The sequence below is a fragment of the Recurvomyces mirabilis genome (assembly GCF_035927965.1).
Source record: "Recurvomyces mirabilis strain CCFEE 5264 chromosome Unknown scaffold_26, whole genome shotgun sequence".
Taxonomy (NCBI): Eukaryota; Fungi; Ascomycota; class Dothideomycetes; order Mycosphaerellales; family Teratosphaeriaceae; genus Recurvomyces; species Recurvomyces mirabilis.
This window is the reverse complement of record NW_027041960.1, coordinates 365,140-382,252: the sequence shown is the minus strand read 5'-3', so window position 1 is coordinate 382,252 and position 17,113 is coordinate 365,140. Positions and strand designations below refer to the sequence as shown.

Sequence of the window (17,113 nt, the reverse complement as noted above, 5' to 3'; positions counted from 1 at the left end):
GCCAGTTCTTTCTGCTCGTAGACGATCTTCAAGCAGGCTCTGAAGTGGTTAAGAGTACAATACTCAGGCGTCACGTACAACAACCTCGTGCGCGGATGCCCGGACTTGAGATCGTCGAGGATGGCATTCTTGACCGTCACCGTAGTCGTGGAGTTGATCGTGGCCACGCGGATCCCGGCTCGTTGCATGGAAGCGAGCTGGTTGTTCATGAGAGCCAGTAAAGGGGAGACGACGATGGTGATGCCGTAGTCTACTACGGCTGGTAATTGGAAACATAAGGATTTGCCGAAGGAGGTGGCGGCTTGGAGGAACACGTCGTAGCCGGAGAGTGAGGCGGTGATGACTTCGCGTTGGACGGGGCTGGGACAGTTTATTAGTCTTGGTGACTTTTGCTCATTTTGGTGAGAAGTGAGTGTGGCGGATATGAAGTGCCTACCGAAAAGCTTCTTTGCCAAAGACTTTACGCAAAGTGAAGTCGATATCGACATTCTGATCGAGCCGCCGAGATGGCCGTGCGGCCATCGTGGTCATGGGAGGGACCCTCACCTATGAATTGACTTTGATGTTCATGTTCACAGCATGCACGAAAGAAGGGTAGAGGTAGAAAGGCAACTTCACGCGTTCCCCAGGCTTCAGCACCGCACAGGCCTCTACTCCAGAAGCGCGTCTCGCTCACGATATCACGTGCTGAACATGACTGTTTGAACATATATGTACACACACTATACAACACTCTACACATGTACACAAAATCGTCCCATCCCGCAAACGTCTCACCCTCCCCCCAGACCTGAGATGACTCAAGCGTAAATACTCCCCTCACTCCCCAACCTCTCCACCAACCCTTCAAGCACCTTCCGATCATCCTCCGGCATATCATCCCATAGCTCCTTGATTTCCTCCCAAACTTCAAGCATCCTCCTGGTCCCCGCACATTTATACCATGCCATCAGCGCAGCCCTAACAGCGGTTTTCGTGAAAAAGGGTTCCCTATCTTCTTCGCTGATGAGGCCGGGAACACTATCATCCTCACCCTCCTGCTCCACATCGTCGCTTCCATCCAAGACAGGATCGTGCCGGCGGGGTTCATGGGGCGGGGAGTCTCCATCACTACTATATCCCGAGTCCGAGCCAACACTCGAGACGGAAGCAGACTCCACAGCTCGCTTTCTCTTCCTCTCCACCTCCATCTCCTCCTCCTCCTCCTCCCTCCCCTCCTCAACCCCCCTTAAAAACTCCTCCCAGACATCCCTCAGCGCCCTAGCATTCCACTTCCCAAACGCCAACCCCCCATGCAACCAAAACCCCCTCAGCAAATGCACAAACGCCCCACCACCAACCCCAAACCCCAGCCCCCTCATCTCCCCCATCAAGACTTCGATCCTCCCAAAATCCCCAGAAACATAAGCATGATACCGGATCAAAATCACATACGTCCTAGCATCAGGAGCAATGGGAGTAATCCTCTGCACCTTCTCCCTCCTCTCCTCAAAAGGAAACGGAGATGCGGAGCCAAAGAAAGATTTCTCATGCTTCTCCCTCTCCCGCCGGAGATTAGCAGCCGTGTCATGCAACAACTGCCCCAGCACCCGACTCTCCCTCCAACCCCTCACACTCCTCCCGCCCAACTTCCGCTCCACCAACATCTTCATCCGCGCGAAAACATTCTCCGCCGCCTCGGGCTCCCCGGCTCGGATCAAGGAGAGGATAACGCAGTTCATGACCACCGTATCCACAATCTCTCCCTGATGAACCAGATCCCTAAAAGCCTGCCTTACACCCCCCCCATCGCCCCGGATACCATGGTAGTAGATCAGACTGGTCCGGAAGTACCTACTCAACACCATCTTCCTCTCCCTCAACTCCCCGAAGATGGTATCCGCCAGTGCGAACCGGCCCGCTTTGACCGCCACATCGAAAAGAATATTGAACGTGACATTATCCGCCTGCCGCCCATCCCGCTCCATCCGCATCCAAGTATCAATCGCATACCTCACCTCCCTCGCCGTAGTCCCCTGTACCCACCTCCCCGCAAACGCAATCGCGGTATTCCACTCCCGCTGCTTCACATACACCTTCTCGGCCAAACACTCCTCCAAGAAGCTGAAATAGCGCTGCATGGCTCCCGGAAGATGTTTATGCTCGACCCAGGTTAGATGGCGGAAGGTCTGGCGGACGTCGTGGTTGGAGAGATAGCGGACGCGGGGTGGGCGCAGGTTCTCGTAGGCTTGCCAGAAGTAGTCGGGAGAGATGCCGCCGGTTGTGCGGGTGAGCAGGCGGCGGAAGTGGGTGAGGGATTGGGTGTGGGTGGGGTCTTCGGGGTCGAGGACGAGGCGGGTGGCGTGCTCTTTTTCGGGGGGAATTACGAGGGGTGGTGCTAGGCGGGGATGTGGTGGTTTGGCGTTTCTTGGTGCAGCGAGTTGGGGCGGGGTTTGCGTAGTGCTTAGGTCAGAGTCGTCCCACATATCGGATGGTAGGTTGTAGGTATTCACGAGATTCGTAACCTCGTCTCGCGTGATCTTGGGGTCGATTAGAGCACCTGAAGTGGCAGTATGTCGGCGTCTGGAGTGTGTAGAAAGCTCCCTCACGAACATCGGGCCCATTGGCCTCCTTACCCTCTCCGGCCCACCAGATCTCCTCACACCTCCCTTTCCCTCACTAACCATACCCCTCTTCCTCTGCACCCTCTGCCCACACCTCCCCGCCGCAACAAGACACTCGACGAAGACATCCTCCACGCTCCTCTCATCCCTGTTCGCCGTGCTAGAAGATCTATAGAGTCGTCTCTTGTTGTCATCGCACACAGCAAGCTTCATGCTCCCGTCTTTGCCGCGCGCTTTGGACATGTAGTACAAATCGTAGGTCATGGCGGAACAGATGGCGATCTTGGAAGCCAAGCGGGCAGCCCATAGTCGGAGGAGGGAGTTGGGTATGGACATGAGAGGAGTACAAGGGTGAGCATGGTCTTGAAGGATCCATTAGGTGATTAATCTCATGGTCTACCGATTGTATGAGCCAGAAGGGATTGTTGCTACTGTCGTGTGCTCTCTACTATAGCTAGCTCTCTTTCATCCACAATTAATCGAAGCTCGACCGAAGCATTGAACTTGCCAAGACCCGGAAGCTTCATTGGCCGCGGGAGTCCATGAACATTTGATGGAGATCAATCAATTTGGACATATGGCAACTACACAGCCTTTGGAACCTCGTTAAACCATATACATAGTGTAAGGATGGGCCGCTACGATCTCGCCCCCCAACGAGTCCACACCTACGCCACCGCCCTCTTAGCCACAAAACGCCTCACCACCCCACCCCCTTGGTACGACACCATCACCTCCATCCCCCCGGCCGAACGCCTGACCCGCCCACCTCTACAACGAAACCAACGATCCGGTGGGAAAAAAGCGTCGCGATTATTCAAGCCTTTACGGTTACAATATGAGGAGGATAGATTAAGATGGGAGTACTTCAATGATCACCCTTGGGAATTAGCGAGACCGAGAGTGGTGTTGGAAAATGATGGCAAGGATGCGGAGAAATGGGATTGGAGTGTCCCTCTCGATCATGCCCTGCGGAGACCGAGATCAGGTGGGGAGAGCGAGGAAGGGGTGAAGACGGATGAGGAGTGGGATAGAATACGACGAAGTCAGAGTCGGCGACCTATAAACGGTGAAGCGTAAGCACCATAAGATAATCCTCCCACGATAAGCACGAACCTGCTAACACGAAGCGCAAACAGCGTCATCCAACGCCAATCCGCCCTCCAACGAACAGGCGTCCCACGCAGTACAGCCTACGACATAGCGCGCCACGAACTCTACCGCCTGCGCCACAGCCAGGAAACCGAAGTCCGCGTCGCCCGGGAAGAGGCTCTCGCCACAGGCGCCTTCTTCGGCCCCGGCCCGAACGAGATCGGGATGAAATTGGAGGATAAGCAGTATGAGAATTGGCGGCGGTGGGCGGAGAAGGAGATTGCGGGGATTAAGCAGTTGCAGGGATCGGCGTATACGGGACAGGAGGCCGAGGCTGGGGCGGCGGGTGGGGATGGGAGTCCCGAGGGGCGGGCGGAGGTGGAGGTTGTGAGTCAGAGTGTGCCGGGTAAGAGGGGGGGACAGGAGGCTAAGGGTGGGGCGGGGGTGCATGTATAGCGCTCCTGGGAAATTGGAAGGCGGAGGGCGAGGTGTACCATATTCTGTACACTACATCTCATCGGGCGAAAGAACATGACACTGTCTGTGGGAGCCTCATATATGTCCATCGTCTGGATCTCGAACGCCCTCTCCGCCTCTCCAGACCGATTCATGCCGCCGCCAGCAAGCAAGCAAGCAATCAGCCTCAAGCTAGTCATCCACATTGGTCCTAGGCATCGGGTTATGCGAACTAGTCACAATCTCGAAAACCTGATGACCCGCCAATTCCATCTCGGCATCCACATCCATGGGATCTTGCTCCGCTACACGAGGAGGAGAAATCACATCAGCACATATATACCACACAAGCTCGCTGACGACAGAAGGAGAAAATCCCACAAAAGCAGGGCAGGAGCGGGGCTGATGGACTTACCCAGGACCTCTACCCCCGGCTTCGCAACCTCCCACGTAAGCCCCACATCCGCCCCACAACACCTCAACACAACCCGATAATGAATCTCATACACCTCCTCCCCCTTCACATTCTCCATCAGTTCGTGCCCCATCTTCTTGAGATCCTCAAGCGGAAGCACGAGCTCCTCGCCCCATCCTTCGAACTCGTCTCGGAGTGCGGCGCCGGGCTGCTTGAAGTGCATACCGTGGAGCATCGGGGCGTGACGGGGGATGTCGTGGTCCGTGTAGTAGACTTGGAGGGAGATGGATTCCTGGGAAGGGGGAATGTGGGTGATTTGCCAGGCGCAGGTTGTGATTGTTTGGGCAGTCACAGTGGTGCTACGGGTCGAGGTTGTGTGATCGCTCTGGTGGGTGTTGGTTAGTAGCCGTTGTGTAGCTTTTGTTGGGTGACTGGGGTCAGATGATATCATACCCTCGACAGCAGTGGCAGCCAGCGCATATACACCATCGGAACTTTTCCCGTGATACGATCATACTCCACCAATTTCTCGTCCCAGGTGGTCTGGCGACAGGACCGGGAAGCGATTTTGGTGGCGTCGACGTGGATCTTGGCGTCCCACGGTTCGTCCTGTCCGATGCCGAAGGAGCCGGTTGAGGGCCAGGTCGACTGCTTGATGCTTCGGTATCGGGACAGGGAGCCTCGAGCGACACAATGGAAGCTACAGTCGGCAGAAGTCTCAGCCACCGCTCGCCAATTCTTCGGGTGTGATTTCTACTTACGAGCCGAGTTCATCAGCATACTGTTCGAGGATTCTGATCCGAGGGTACTTCTTTCGGAGAAGGTCGAGCAGGTACTCGGAACGTCCGAAGCCGCCGGGGATGATCATCTCTCGAGTATGTGGCGTAAGCTGGTCGTCGATGCACTTGAAAATCTCCGCGATCACGGGCTTGAAGAAGCCCACCATCTGCGCACTACAAGTATAATCTGTCAGCCATCAAACTCTGTCCCTGGCTACGAAGCCAACACATACTGTGTGATTCTTTTATCCCAGAGCTCCATCTTGGCGCCAGCCACACCGCGTAGAGTGATGAATACATCTTGGGTATCATGAGGCCCGAAGTTCTGCTTGTGGGTGTCAAAGGCAGAAGTAGCTTGCGCCACAGCTAGAGCGTCTGAGAGTCCGAGCTTGTTGCAGAGACTCTGCCAGCCGCTGGGTGCTTGGTTCTTCAGCCAGGCCAAGAATTTCTCCGTCACCCACACCGAGCCGCAGAGAGCACCTATGATCATGCAGTCAGTGGACTACTGCGGCTCATACCTGTACAAAGTTCGTGCTCACCTTTCGCAGCTTTCACAACAGCAAGACGAACTTTAGCACCGGCGTCGCTATCAGTCTCATATCTATAGGACACGAAGTCGCCCGTGCCGCCACCGATATCTGCCACCAGCAAAACATCACCGATGCGCATCTGCTGGGGATCCGTGTCACGAATGTTGTGCGTATAGTATGCCGCTGCACTCTGTGGCTCGTAGACCAACTCCACACAAGGGATGCCCGCTCGCTTCGCTGCATTCGTCATTCTGATATTGGCCGGCGGCTTCCACATCTGAGGGACGGAGAGCAGAAGCTCGCATGGTATGTCGTCGATTGCCTGCTCATAGAACAGTCAGTAAGGTTGTTGCTCCGTGCGCCGAATCGATATAAAGACAGACCTTCACGTGCTCGTCTTTCAACGCCAAGACCGTGCTGGTGTGAGTCTTGATGGACTGCTTGACCTTGGTCATGATATCACGAAGATGCGCTTCCAAAAGCTCATTCAGTGTCCTCGAGCCCAAGGCTGCATCGGCCCGTTCTGCCATTTTCGATGTCGCATGGTCTTTGTAAAGAAGCAGCTTCCACAACGTGATAGTCTGGTCGAGCTTGATCTCTCCTTTCTTCAGCGCCTCGTGGACACCGTAGCCCCAGTGGAAAGTGCCATCATTGGCCCAGGCTGCGATCTGAGGTGCATAGCAGTCTTTGCCAAAACTAATGTTGTGGATATCCGCTTGGGTGAGTGAACGACCGGGACGAACGAACGCGAAGGCTACGGCGAGAGTCGCTGTGCCGTAGTCCATGCTGATACGGAGCTTGCCATTGTCCACATTGTTCTCGCGTGGCTTCTTTGCTGTCTCTTGAGATGGGGGAGTCTCAGAATATGGAGGCGGTGGAGGACCTCGTTTTTTGGAGTCCTGCTGATTGACACCGGCAATAGGTCTCTTCGCGAGAGCTGATCGGGCTGGTTTTGTTGCGCTGAGAGCCATGTTGTCAAGCCACACCTGTTAGCAAAGCTGTGTAGTGAGTGGTGATGGATTAAAGGTAAAGCAGGCGAAGTGGCGTCGTAGACCACTCTGTATCTCTTCTGATGTGAAGTGAAGTAAGGACAGATGCGTGTGGAAGTGAAATCAGCCAGGTCTGAAAATCCTCATTGTAGGTGCCAGCTCTAATGAGTGAATTCCATATCTTGACGATACGACTTCGTTCACGCGCTCACAAGTTCCAACTAATACCTTCCACTTGCCATGGGCAGCGCCTCCTGCACCATACCAGCTCGCGTCACTTCGAAATCGAGCTCGCGTACGGAAGATATGGAAGACGACAGACCGAGAGGCGACAAGCGGATCCTGAAGCGCGAGGACGGCGTGCAGACCAGCCGAAAAAGGCGCCGCTTAGGAGCCTTAGAGATCTCGACCAGTCCGTTACCGCAGACAGATGAGGTGAATATTCTGTTGGTCCAGAAGATAGTGACAGAGGCGCAGGCATCACCAAAGGACGCGCCTGGAGTAAAAGAGGCTGGAGATGAGACCGTAGCTACTATCCAAGTCGCGCACGAAGCTGTGGAGGAAAAGGTACAAGGTGCCGCACCCGAGCCACCAGCGGTGTCGTTGCTTGCGAGTCGCCTGACGAAGATCAGCTCGACCGAAATTAGCGATGAGATCGACAACATTTGGTCAATGGTGCGGAGCTTCACTCTCTCCAACATCAAAAGCAAAGCCAGTCAGAATGCCAATGCTTGTCTACCGGACAGCCCTCCAGATCCTCTCCCACGCCTGTATACGCTGCTCTTTGGAGAACAGTGGAGGCAGCAGTTCTTCATCATGAACTCAAGCAAGAGCTGGAACCGTCGTAAAGCCCTCGAGGCATGTCTGAGTGTTGCCATTTATTCGCTGGTTTTTGAGGAGGAGCTACCATGGCCTGGGCCTGTAGTAGCTGTGGCTCGAATGCAACATGAGGCAGTGGTTTACAAGCGGGTACTTAGCAACCATGGTAAGCATGACCTCACGTTACAATGTTGGTGTTGGTGAGAGACGATGAGCTGATTACTCGCAGGTATCGAGGCAGAACTAGAGACCATCCATTGGGAAGCTGCAGCCTTGAGTCCCCTCGACGTAGAGTTCCAGCGAGACATCATAAGTCCGGCAGCGAATGCAATTGCTGGTCGCATCCTTCCCATGCTTGAACTGCAGCTCCTGGTGCTCAGAGCCACAGACCAAGACAATGATCTTCCGCAGCTTCGGACACAAATGTTGGTCGATGTCTCAAGAATCGTCAAGAAAGCGCTCATCCTTAAAGGTAGGATGCGTGCGGCTCCAGAATACTATGATTGGTCTTGGGCTAGGACGGGACAGCCTTTCAATCACTTGATGGAAGATTTGAGGCAGGGTAGTGGCTGGCGACAGGTGGAGTGGGCAGTAACGCCTAGAATCAAGGTAAAGGAGACGAAGGGGAGTGAAGAGTGGGAGACAGTGACCCTGGCAAAGGTGTTCACCAAGAAGTCGTGGAGGAGAGTGGGATAGCGGTGCGGTCTCTGCCATATCAGGTGTGACGAGCCGAGTCTGTGATTGAATCAGCGCAGGCAATACACAGCGGTTGTCTTGTGCTCCCAGCCATAGCATGCACTGATGCTCTCCACGTACTACTTTGACAGCTTTGCCATTACCCCTTGCGAGAGCGCAAGGTCACGTGCGGGAGAAGCTTTGCGTGAGACATTGTCGAGGCCACCCCCTCCAGCAACAGCACCACGCAAGATGTATATACATGCGCATAGCCGTAAGATGGAGCTGAAATCACAGATCACCGTCATGGTGTTGAATCTCTCAAAATTGTGTTGTGAAAGGAGATATAAGCCAAAAACCTCAAATTTTCGTGGAAGTTGATTTTTCGAGTGCCAAGCAGGGAACATCCCTTAGCACTGGCGGTGACCGTGACCTGTGCTATAAGCTCCAAGGTAGCATTGCCAGCAGCTCAAAAGAGAGGAGGGGAAGATCACGTGAAGGAGAAGCTTTGGGTGGGAGATTTGTCGAGGCACCCCCTCTTGCCAGAACACGGCAACAAGCATACCTACATGTGAGTATCCGCAAGATGGAGTTGTGCACACAGATCATCGTCTTGGTTTCGAAATTGTGTATTTCGTTGCGTGGCGGGAGATATGAGCCAGAGCGCCTCTTTTTTGTCTAGAACCCAAATATTTCGTGCCAAGATGGAAACATCCTCTGGTGGCGGTAATTACCGAGTCCTATGAGGCCTGCGCAAGGTACTCGATCATGAACTGATCATGTCCTCGGGGCATTAGCACAGATGCACGACATGCCCGAGCACCAACAACAATGACGAGTCGTCGTACTGCTATATCGACAGCAGCATGCATGCGACACATGGACGACTCCATATCGTGCTGCTCTCCCAGGCTTCGTACCCCTCACCGGCTCCCACATATCAGAGCCTGCTAGCCATAAACCGGCACATCATCTTGACGTGAAGGGGAGTAGTAGCCTTCAATGACTGCCATCATCTCTTCTCATTCTTCAGAGATTCTCTTCCCCAATCATAGAATCTGTACACCTCAAGCGAAACGATCTCCCCACCAGCACCCGAAAGCGCTTTCGAAGGCTCGAATTATAAAGGGCGCGAATAACCTCGTTATAGGTCCACGGAGAATATACACTGATCTACGGTTATTGTAAAGATCGTATAAGCTAGAGAGCATAGTTAGAACATGTCGATGTCTTCCTCACATGCGAGGCTGGGTTACTTACGGTATTGGGACACAGTGGTAAGGAAAGAAGAAGAGGATGAGATGGAGATGGAATTTGACCTTTCTTTGCTGGTGCGTGCGCTGGTGTTAGTCAGCCGTGCGGGTGGACATGGACATTGAGATGTGGTCTGTTTGACCTTGATACCGTCTCATATAGACTTGTAGACAGACGAGCATGCTTGGCTGTTGAGTTCTTCTTTGCAACCTCCATCGCTTCTGCAACGTTTTGCGTCGTTTATCGCACGTGTCAGACTCACATGAAACACGAAGCTCGCGGCATTGAAGCCGACGCTAGGGACAACATGGACACAAATCAAGGTCAACAGTAGAGGTACCTCGTGGACATATATAATTTGGTCCTCGCACGTTAGACAGTTCTCTTGCCACCATGTCAGCAGTGCATGGCACGGACAACACATCAAAGTCAGGTAGGTCATCAGACTAAGCTTCCTTCGCCTGCAAAGCATACAGAAGTCGACCAAAGTATTTCTGGAGTGACATGGCTGACGCGGCGTTTCTACAGCATCAAAGAAAAAGAAGAAGAGCAAGAAGAAGGCCAATGGCAGGGCTCCGGATGCAGCTGAGAGTGCACAAGCGAACGGCGTGAAGCACGAGGCTGGCCAGGATGCAGACGAGGACGATGATGACGACGATGTGCCCGAGACGCTACGAGTGGTGAAGCTCAGTGAAGATACGCTGCACATGCCTTCATCTCCGCCGGCACCAGCATCTCCCATAGAAGCTCGAGATCCTCCCACACAGAATGGAGCACAACAGTCACCACAACAAAAGGTCGAGCAGGATGAGAGAGAGACAGTACCACCATCTGAGCCGGACGCCAGCGCTCCTGCGCCAGATAGTCTGCCTTCCGAGACTACAGCCCGTCTGGATGCCCTACAGCAAGAACGAGACTTGTTGCGAGAAGAAGTGACAAGACTACGACAATCTTTGGAGTCAATTCAAACACTCCACAGCGAACAGCGAACCGAGCTAGAGCAGACCCAGCAAGGCAAAGAGAATGCTGAATTGCAATACCGGAACTTACTAGGCAAAGTCAACACCATCCGATCTCAACTAGGCGAACGACTTAAGCAGGATGCCGAAGAACTGGAGCAGGCCCGACGAAGAATAGAAGAACTCGAAGCCAGTAACTCGACAATCGCAGACGAGAACCAGCGGTTGCAAGAAACCATAACCGAGCACCGCAGCAAGCTGGACGCACAGACCGGCGAGATCGAAAGTTTACGTAGCCGGACGAATCTTTCGACAAGCAATTGGGTCAAGGAACGGGACGAAATGGTCTCCCGCGAAGCCTACATCAGAGAAGAATACGAAGTCGCAAAACAGGCTATGCAAGACTGGGAAATTCTAGCCACCGATGAACGTAGCCGCCGCGAAGCACTGGAAGAACGAGTCGGCGACTTGGAAGACCAGCTCGGTGGGTCGAGGGACGCTTACGAGCGCGTGAGGAATGAGACAGAGACGCAAGGCAGTACTGTGGACGGACTACAGCGTGCGCTCCGAGACCTCCAGGATGAAAGGAAGCGAGAGCTGCGAGAAATGGTCGAGCAATCTCAAGCCCAGCTCGATGAGCTAAAGAAGCAAGCAAGCCTAGCCGAGTCCGGCGCAGAAGAACTAAAGCAACACCTCGAAGCCGCGAAGAAAGATCTCGACCGCGCCCTACCATTCGAAAAAGAAGTCCGAGAAAAAAACCTCCTAATCGGCAAACTCCGCCACGAAGCCGTGATCCTAAACGACCACCTCACCAAAGCCCTCCGGTTCCTCAAGCGAGGCAAAGTAGAAGATAACGTCGACCGCCAACTCGTGACCAACCACTTCCTACACTTCCTAGCCCTAGACAGGAGCGATGCGAAGAAATTCCAGATCCTCCAACTCATCGCCGCCTTACTAGGCTGGGACGAAGCACAGAAGGAACAAGCGGGTCTCCTGCGCACAGGCGCCGGGGCATTGGGTTTCGGGAGTGGAACGATGGGGAGTCTTAGACTCCCCGTCTCGCCGTTCAGGCGCACGCCGAGCACACCTACACTTAGTAGTGATTTCGTGCCTGAGACTCCGGGGCTGCAGGGACGGGAGAGCTTGGCGGAATTGTGGAGTGAGTTTTTGGAACGCGAGGCTGAAGCTGGTGGTGGTGGTGGTGGTGGGGTGGGGAGTAGTAGGAGGGGCAGTGTGGCGGCGAAGAGCGTAAGGAGTACTAGTTTTGCTAGCCAAGGTGGTGGTGGTGGTGGTGGTGGTAGTGGTGGTGGGGTCGCGAGTCCGAGTAGTGGTGTGCCGCCCGTGCCTGCTTTACCTGCGGGGGTAGGAAGGCAGAGTCCTGAGGTCAAGAGGACGGAGAGTGGAGGTGGGACGAGGTAGTGATAGGATATCTATCGGATACATCTATCATGGCTCATGATCTCTTCTATTGCCCACTCTTTGCTACCGAGCGACAAACAATCCATACGATCCCAAGGCAGATCGCCCCTGCATTGCCTATACACTTTCCATACTGACGTAAGACATGACACATCTACTTCCCCTCCACCCCCTCCACGCAAAACGCCCGAAACTCCCCCCAAGCCCGCTCCAACTCATCATTAACAATAATCCGATCATGCACCCCCTCGGTCTTCGAAAACTCAATCTCCTTCTCCGCCTGCTCCAACCGCTCCCTAATCGCCTCCTCCTTATCCGTCCCCCTTCCCCTCAACCTCTGCTCCAAAACCTCCACACTCGGCGGCTGCAAAAACACAAACCGCGCATTCAAATCCGTTTTCTTCACCTGCTTCACCCCTTCCATCTCAATATCCAAAATACAAACCCGACCTTGCTCCGCTACATTCTTCACCGCTGCGATGGACGTGCCGTAGAGATTGGAGCCGAATTGGGCGTGCTCGATGAAGCCGTTCTCAGAGACTAGTTTGTTGAAGGTTTCTTTCGTGACGAAGTTGTAGGCGATGCCATCTTCTTCTCCTGGGCGAGGGGAGCGGGTGGTGTGGGAGACGGAGAAGCCGAAGTGGGTGGGGTATTGAGCGAAGAGGCGTTTGAGGAGGGTGGATTTGCCGGCGCCGCTGGGGCCGGAGACGACTATGGGGCGGGGTTGGGCAGCTATGAGAGGGGGGATTGTAAGTGAATGCTCTTTCGATCTTTGCGTGGAGGGTTTGGGTAGATTTACTTGTGGGCGCCATTGTGGCTAGGAAGTTCTTCGATGGAGCTCTATGGGCTGTGCTTGTGATTTGCGAGGTCGTCCAGCAGTGAAGCGGACGGCGAATGGTTTGCATTCAAGGCATTGTGTGGATTGTCAGGTCTGCTTGGGACAAATGTGTGGAGGTGGAGCGTCGTGGTGGAGATGCGGCTCCAATGGCGGGGCCTTGGCGTTTCCGTGCCTTCTCAATACGATGAGTACAGAACCATATACACATTATTATTATTATAGTGGCAGGTATTGACGACACATGCGCATCGTCTGAGTTCCCTAGCACCACACGTGCCCTTCTACCCATGCGAGGCCGCACATGGAAGCTCCCATCGTCAGGAACACTGCCACTGCCACGCTGGTCCCACATGCACAACGAGGCTGTGCAGGGCTGCAGGCACAGGCACGGTTTGCACGTAGAGTTCCGATGGATCACGTTTCAGAGAGGGAGATGGAAGGACGATCTGAGGGGCCGTTGATTCCGCCGATATCTGACGTCGTTCTGATCGTCATTGCGTCAAGAAGACACATGTGACACTCTGCCAAATGGCTCAATGGTGCCGTGTCGCGAGAAGAAGTCGGATCTGCATCTGCGCATCGCGCGGAATCAGGATGCCGTGAACGAGCATGTGATGGAGAGATGCTTCATGGTATGCGATCTAGTCAGCCCATGACCTGGCGTTGTTCATTGGCATAACGAAGTGTGTCCGCATCTGATTGGAGCGCCGCATCACTCCATAATTGCGCTGTATTCTTGGCGTGGAGCCCAAAGATAGACCCGCTAGAGCTTCGATGATGACTGTGACGAGAGTTTGGAGATAACGTGCAAGGCGTATTCCACATCTCCGTAACGCTTGACAGTGTTGAGTGTTGACAGACCTTTGCCGTTTCTAGCAAGAGGGTTATCGATAGCTAGAAAATGCGAGCCATTCACCTCTGTCCATCCCGCCTCAAATATGAGGCTGTGCAAGCCGTTTCATACATTGAGGCAGCACTCAGGCAACTTTGCGTGCTGCGCCCTCTGCTGTCCATACCCTGCACGAGGCAAGGTAGAGCCATTTGGCGCCCGGTATGCGGAGTCATGATTCGCTGGGGCCAAAGAAATAGTCCATTTCCTCTTATTCATCCACGTCTGCTAGCGTTCAATAATAATCACCCGAATCCTTCACGCAACGCACTGCCCGACGATGCACGGACCCCCAGAACAGCCAAACGTTCCGCCCTCACTATTCACCTCAAGCTACCCAGCAGCAGCAGGCCTACACTTCGTCTCGTTTTAGCAACCCAATTCTTACACCCTCCACTCCACACCGTGCGCCTTGATCGCGCACGAGACGTACCTAAGCAGCATGGAGCGAGGCCGGTCGCCTTCTTCGGGCCATGCTCACTCTATAAGACACCCACACTCCGCCTCCACCTCGCCGCACCCGCCGCTCAATGCTTCCTTTGCCGGCAGTCAGAACATATCCGCACACGATAACAGCTTCAAGTCTCTGAACCCTCAGGGCTTCTCCACAGCCGCTTTCTCCGACCCCAGCTTCACGCAGGACTACTCACAGCAGGCGAAGTGGTCGCTGGACCCCACCTTCAATACTGGTTATCAGCAAGAGCAGAGCGGACAGTCGCAGATATCGCCGTCGCAAAGACTGTCAGATACTACGAACCACCAGGCATTTCTTCAGACGTCAAATCTAGCATCGCAAGACTACAGCCAGAACGGTCAAGGCAGCAATCACGTTTCGCCTAGTGCGCTGAACCAGAACAATCTCCCTTTCAGCCAAGACACAAGCGCATTTCCCTCTTTCGACTTCAACCAACCTGACTACGATCTGTCACGGTCAAGCTTCGACGGCGGCGCATCGCTTGATCCACAATTATTATCTGGCTTGGACGCAGGATCACTGGATCCGTTATCCGTAAATCCCCTTAGCAGCAATCTTGCTGTGTCACAAGACCAAATGGCTGCCACTATGCAGTCCCACACCCCCACACCACCTCACAACTTGTACCCAGACATGACGCGGCGACAATCTGGAAGTCCTAGCCCGCATGCGACACCAGGATTTGCGCAAAACGGTTTCCAGCAGCAGATGGGCCGACCGCGCAATGTTTCCGAGTCGCTCGACCCGGCCAGTGCAATGTTTCCGCAAGGTCAGAACGAGTGGCCCTCGCGCGCATATGGTGGCCACAGACGGCAACACTCGGATAACATCTCTGAGCTGTCGTCACATTCGGCGCAAGCATCACCATACCTGGCAACTCTGGACAGCTTCGATCAGAACCCTACCACCCCACCAACGATGCACCCGGCTCAGGATGCAGTGTTCAATGGCGATCTCGGCTTGCAGGGCTTCTCTATCAGCGAGGGCCAGATGCAGCAGCCTTATATCAGCCCCAACCACAGTGGATATCCTTCTCCACAACCACAAATCCAGCAACTACCACCTTTCACGGCCGACAACCATTACGGTCTTGCAGCAACAATGAATGGTCAATTCACTCAGCAGGCGAATGGTCTCGATCTATTCCCAAATGTGGCGCAAGATCCCTTTCCAGCTCTCAACCATACAAGTCCTGGCGAAGGCGCGGCTGACCAAATGAGCCCGCCTGAGATCAATATTGACTATGCGCCACCAACGAGGAATCCCATGGAGAATATGCGAGCTGGTACTCATGCAGACGATACTTTGAGTCCGCCTCTACGAAGTCAAAGTCGCAATAGGATGCGCGCGAAGTCGGACTCACACGCTGGCTCCCGGCCGACGTCACCTTTCATGCCTGGTCGGGTGAGATCACCGTCTCTGCAACCACAAACTTCGGACCCCGGCGAGTTATTGGCACCCATCAACGACAGGAAGAACTCACGGTCACCATCCCCTGGTCGTGGTCGTGCCGGGTCACATGGATCGCGCCAAAGAAGTACTAGTCATGCTTCCGACCAACGCGACTACATTCTTGACCTAGCCGACCCCGACCGCTCGCCCTCCAACGGCGCAGACAAGGGCCGCATACAGAAACACCCAGCTACCTTCCAATGCCATCTCTGCCCCAAACGCTTCACACGAGCCTACAACTTGCGGTCTCACTTGCGCACACACACCGACGAGCGGCCCTTCGTCTGCACAGTCTGCGGCAAAGCCTTCGCCCGACAACACGACCGCAAACGTCACGAGGGTCTGCATTCGGGCGAGAAGAAGTTCGTCTGCAAGGGTAACCTCACGAGCGGCGCACACTGGGGTTGTGGGCGGCGATTCGCTCGCGCAGATGCATTGGGCAGACATTTCCGATCAGAAGCCGGACGCGTATGCATCAAGCCCCTCCTCGACGAAGAAGCGGCAGAGCGCCAACGAGCATGGATGGAAGAACAACAACAGGCGCAAGTCGCCGCCGGTCTCGTCGCTCCACAACCCATGCTCGACCAACCGCACATGGATCTCAATAATTTCCTCCCGGCGGCATTACTGCAGCAGTATCCTGCCTTAGCCGGGATCGACTGGAGTTCCGTGCCTCAGGACCCACCGATCGATGAGGAGTACTCTGGCCGCAGCTCCTTTGACGCTGGGGCTAGTAGCGGTGGCGAGTATTATGACGACGGCAGCGAGAATGAAATGGGCGGGTATCCGGACCCGGGGATGACGGGGTTGAATAATATTAACACGATGACTACGATGAGTATTATGAATGGGTTTGGGGTGAACATGGGACAGGGGCAGAGGCAGGCGCAGGGTGGTGCTCAGCAGCAGCAGCATCAGGGGTTTGGTGGTGGTGGGGGGATGTATCATAACCAGGCCGGGGATTACTTGAGTGATTTTGAGGGGAGATGATGATGATGAGGTTGGTTGGCGCTTGGAGGCTGAGCGTTGAGCTTCTGTTGCTGTTGGGTTGATGATTGCTTGTTATGATACCATATATCCCTTTTACTTTTTGGCTATGGAGTGCAATATTGGCATATATGGGGTTGAATATAGATTTACGATGATGCCACTTCTACCCACTTTTGATGGCTTTACCCCATGGCACTTTCATGACTTCCTCACTTGTCCGTAGGTTCAGTCATGATTGCGAGTGTCTAGCAGGAGTGAAAGCTCCATGGAGGCGTTTTCTAAGCGCGACCGCATCGGGCCAAGCTCGGAACGTCATCGCACTGAGCAGTTCTGGGTCGTGGCAGTCTTTGCTTAGCACATCCATACACGCGACACAACGCAGCCTCTTCTGACTTACTCCCTACCCAATATTGAATTCAGATCCCCTCCGCCTCCATACGACTGATACGACGTGCACACTCACGGTCGAGTAAACGAAC

The 17,113-nt window shown here is 54.3% G+C and overlaps 7 protein-coding genes across 7 annotated transcripts; 4 read left to right on the top strand and 3 right to left on the bottom strand.

The window, feature by feature from the left end:
• Positions 1-800: 800 nt before the first annotated feature.
• Positions 801-2,939, bottom strand: LTS14_008665 (uncharacterized protein; the record flags this gene model as incomplete). The annotated part of the gene is made up of 1 exon (XM_064841351.1): positions 801-2,939. One exon carries the CDS (start codon positions 2,937-2,939, stop codon positions 801-803), a length of 2,139 nt encoding a protein of 712 aa, XP_064691215.1.
• Positions 2,940-3,233: 294 nt separating this feature from the next.
• On the top strand, positions 3,234-4,151 carry RSM25 (mitochondrial ribosomal small subunit component; the record flags this gene model as incomplete). The annotated part of the gene is made up of 2 exons (XM_064841350.1): positions 3,234-3,679; positions 3,743-4,151. 2 exons carry the CDS (start codon positions 3,234-3,236, stop codon positions 4,149-4,151), a joined length of 855 nt encoding a protein of 284 aa, XP_064691214.1.
• A 192-nt stretch (positions 4,152-4,343) lies between these two features.
• Positions 4,344-6,846, bottom strand: LTS14_008663 (uncharacterized protein; the record flags this gene model as incomplete). Its single annotated transcript, XM_064841349.1, has 7 exons — positions 4,344-4,456; positions 4,567-4,951; positions 5,020-5,266; positions 5,328-5,519; positions 5,579-5,825; positions 5,885-6,197; positions 6,259-6,846. The coding sequence occupies 7 exons, from the start codon at positions 6,844-6,846 to the stop codon at positions 4,344-4,346; spliced, it is 2,085 nt and encodes a 694-aa protein (XP_064691213.1).
• A 258-nt stretch (positions 6,847-7,104) lies between these two features.
• LTS14_008662 (uncharacterized protein) lies at positions 7,105-8,379 on the top strand (the record flags this gene model as incomplete). The annotated part of the gene is made up of 2 exons (XM_064841348.1): positions 7,105-7,849; positions 7,913-8,379. The coding sequence occupies 2 exons, from the start codon at positions 7,105-7,107 to the stop codon at positions 8,377-8,379; spliced, it is 1,212 nt and encodes a 403-aa protein (XP_064691212.1).
• Positions 8,380-10,005: 1,626 nt separating this feature from the next.
• Positions 10,006-11,990, top strand: LTS14_008661 (uncharacterized protein; the record flags this gene model as incomplete). Its single annotated transcript, XM_064841347.1, has 2 exons — positions 10,006-10,045; positions 10,141-11,990. The coding sequence occupies 2 exons, from the start codon at positions 10,006-10,008 to the stop codon at positions 11,988-11,990; spliced, it is 1,890 nt and encodes a 629-aa protein (XP_064691211.1).
• Positions 11,991-12,144: 154 nt separating this feature from the next.
• On the bottom strand, positions 12,145-12,802 carry GUK1 (guanylate kinase; the record flags this gene model as incomplete). Its single annotated transcript, XM_064841346.1, has 2 exons — positions 12,145-12,722; positions 12,790-12,802. The coding sequence occupies 2 exons, from the start codon at positions 12,800-12,802 to the stop codon at positions 12,145-12,147; spliced, it is 591 nt and encodes a 196-aa protein (XP_064691210.1).
• A 1,357-nt stretch (positions 12,803-14,159) lies between these two features.
• Positions 14,160-16,634, top strand: CRZ1_1 (DNA-binding transcription factor; the record flags this gene model as incomplete). The annotated part of the gene is made up of 1 exon (XM_064841345.1): positions 14,160-16,634. The coding sequence occupies one exon, from the start codon at positions 14,160-14,162 to the stop codon at positions 16,632-16,634; it is 2,475 nt and encodes an 824-aa protein (XP_064691209.1).
• Positions 16,635-17,113: the final 479 nt, after the last annotated feature.